Source organism: Cyprinodon variegatus, unplaced genomic scaffold (assembly GCF_000732505.1).
Source record: "Cyprinodon variegatus isolate N-32 unplaced genomic scaffold, C_variegatus-1.0 Scaffold750, whole genome shotgun sequence".
NCBI classification, from domain to species: domain Eukaryota; kingdom Metazoa; phylum Chordata; class Actinopteri; order Cyprinodontiformes; family Cyprinodontidae; genus Cyprinodon; species Cyprinodon variegatus.
The window spans coordinates 114,243-116,920 of NW_015151203.1; the positions used below are offsets into that span (position 1 = coordinate 114,243).

General features: G+C 42.0%; 1 protein-coding gene across 1 annotated transcript in view; it reads left to right on the top strand.

The window, feature by feature from the left end:
- Positions 1 to 71: 71 nt before the first annotated feature.
- The window catches only part of LOC107098144, a 25,888-nt gene continuing 23,281 nt past the window's right edge, over positions 72 to 2,678 (top strand). Inside the window, exons 1-2 of the mRNA XM_015395629.1 lie at positions 72 to 819; positions 950 to 1,057. Of these exons, the coding sequence (XP_015251115.1) occupies positions 770 to 819; positions 950 to 1,057 (158 nt within the window). The 5' untranslated portion in view covers positions 72 to 769. The remainder of the gene's footprint in view (positions 820 to 949; positions 1,058 to 2,678) is intronic.

A 2,678-nucleotide genomic window follows, 5' to 3' on the forward strand; every position in this document is an offset into this window, starting at 1 on the left:
CAACATTTAAATTTCAGTGGCATTTTTAATTCAAATCCCAGCGACACAGATTTACTTCCATAGACTTAGAGCTACAGAAGGCAGCTGCTTACCAAACGGCCTCATATCTCATTGGAGGGACCCCGAATCACACTTAAGCTCCTGTCACACCTCGGCGATTTAGACCAGCGTATGCCTGACGTACGGAAAATCTGCTAAAAACGCTGGCACACATTGGATAACATTTTCGTACGCTGAAGCACGCTGTAACACGTCGACATAAGGCGAGTATGTCAAGAAGTTTTGAGCTTGCTCAAAATTTCCCGATGCATTCCATAAGTGTGCGCCATCAGTTCCAGGTAAGTTATCCGATTGTTGACATACATTAAGTCTAAGTTACTCGTCAGTCGTGGCGTCTAGCTTATCCAAAACTTATAAGTAACTTTAGATTTAGATTTACAGTGAAAATTACAGACATAAAAAGAAATAAAAACAGCTATAACTCTTCCAAACTGGTTTAAAAATACAGAATTAAAGTCGTAGGAAGTCATATTTAAAAGTCGAATCATTCTGGCTTAAAGTGTTCTCTTTTGCACCATATATTCTATTGTAATATGAGGAAAAGAACGACATTAAAAGAACCAGAGATGTGTTTTTAAAACTATTTATGGCTGTTTGGATGTTGGAAGACAACAGAGATGCAGTTTGCAGATCCATCTGAGGAATTTCTCTTTGTCGGTTTGTGAAACATTTGCTTTCTGACTCCGTTTCCAGAAGCCTGAATGTCAGAATGTGGCACTCGAGTCCAGACGTGCCGCTGTGGTTAAGTGTTAGTGAGAGGTGGGTGAACCGGTTTGAAGTGAAGCATTTTCAGCCTCCCCCTGCTGGCTTCTCCTTAGCTTCCCTCTAAATGTCAGCAGTGTTTGATGCCGTCCTAAACGCCGCCTTGATTCTCTCATTGTTCTTCCAGCCCTGCGCCTCAGAAGAAAACTGAAGAAACAGACAATACTTTTGTTATTATAGAGTCGTTGAGTTACTCTGCTTTTGAACAAGAACGTGTAAAACATGGAGACAGTAGGTGAGTCCAGATTGGCATGAACGAAGCAACAGATGTGGCATGGATTTACTAAACTCACCACCACCAACACTAACCCATGCATGAGCCTAGAAGAGCAAATACTCCTAACAGATGCTGCAAATAGTTCCTAAAGCCGGGCATATACGATTTTTTTCAATCGTCGCTACAGCTCACACTGTACGTCGAAACCGGGTTTAAATGTTCACAGCTCACCATGTTTGTTCTCACACTGTGCGACCCGACACTCTGATGCGATCTACCTGCTCACTGTACGTCTAAAAACCGGGTGGGACTCAGCTCCACAGTGAGATGGCGCTACTCGGACTCGACTATCCGGAAACGAGTAGAAGAGGAACATGAAGCTCACTAGAGTGAAACGCGTAATTTGTGCAATTTTGTGCTGAAAGCCCTAAACAGAAAAGGCGACGACGTATTTTTACAAAGACATGGCTGAGCAAACGTGGCTACTACGGTCTGTCAGTTTGACAGAGAGAACTCCATGTCTCTCATTGCACCCCCACCATGCTGCTGGGTTTTCCTCTGAGAGGAAGAAGAAGAAGAAGAAGAATCCTTGTTTACGGACTGAGCGATTTGCCCACGACCACCTTACGACGTATTTGATTTTCTCCCGACCTTAAGATTCCCTATTGGGAGGTGGCTGTTAAAAGCTGATGCACGATGTCCGCTCGAAAAATTCTCGCACGGCTGGAAAATCGTCCCGAAAAGGGAAAAAAAATCAAGACAGTGTAAGCCCGGCTTTACGGAAGTTATCCAAGCTGCTCCAGACGCCGTATATTGTAGTTGGTACGTTTCTTTGCCTGTGCCATAAAAGTGCTGTTTTGAAGAAACAGATCGCAATATTTTCCACTCGACTTTGCTTCGGCCTTGAAAAAGGATGAAAACATTTTGATGCTTGTTGTATTTTGTAGCAGGAAAAAAACTCTATAAAATTTAGTCCTGCATCAGATTCCAAAACATCCAGGGAGACTGTTTCATTTTGGAACAATGCAGTTTCGTGGATGGCCAATAGGGGGCACTAAACTCGGAAGTTTCAGCTCTACCTGCCCAAGTGGCTAAAAGTTACACTTTAAATTTAAATTTTGAACCTAAGGAACGAAATACCTTTGTTTGAAAACTACAGATTTAAGTTAAGTGTAAATAATTTTAGTTCGTCAGGTTTATCTTACGATTCTAGAAGATCGGGATCAGAATATGCTTCCATATGGTGTTATGTTTAGCTAGGACCAGGCATTGATAATAACACTGGCGCTTTGCTTGTATTCAATGCAATTCACTTATATTTAATTCAATCATGCCCAATAAATTTGTAACGCATGGCAACAAGGAACCAAAAGTTTAGCCCCACACAAACGATTAGCGTTTGGTCATAGTCTGTTGTTCTAGGCCAGACTGACGCTTGGTGAGTTTTTAAAAGAAAAGTCCGGTTAGCAAGGAATAATCAATGGATCATTTTTTATACCTAAAACTAATATGTGCGTGGTGATTTAATGAATTTAGCGTTAATCAGTAAGAAAATAAAAACGATCTCTGAGTCTGGGAGCGGCCATTTTGGCCCAAATATAGTAGCCCCTCCCTCCTGCCATCTTCCAGCAGTGACGTC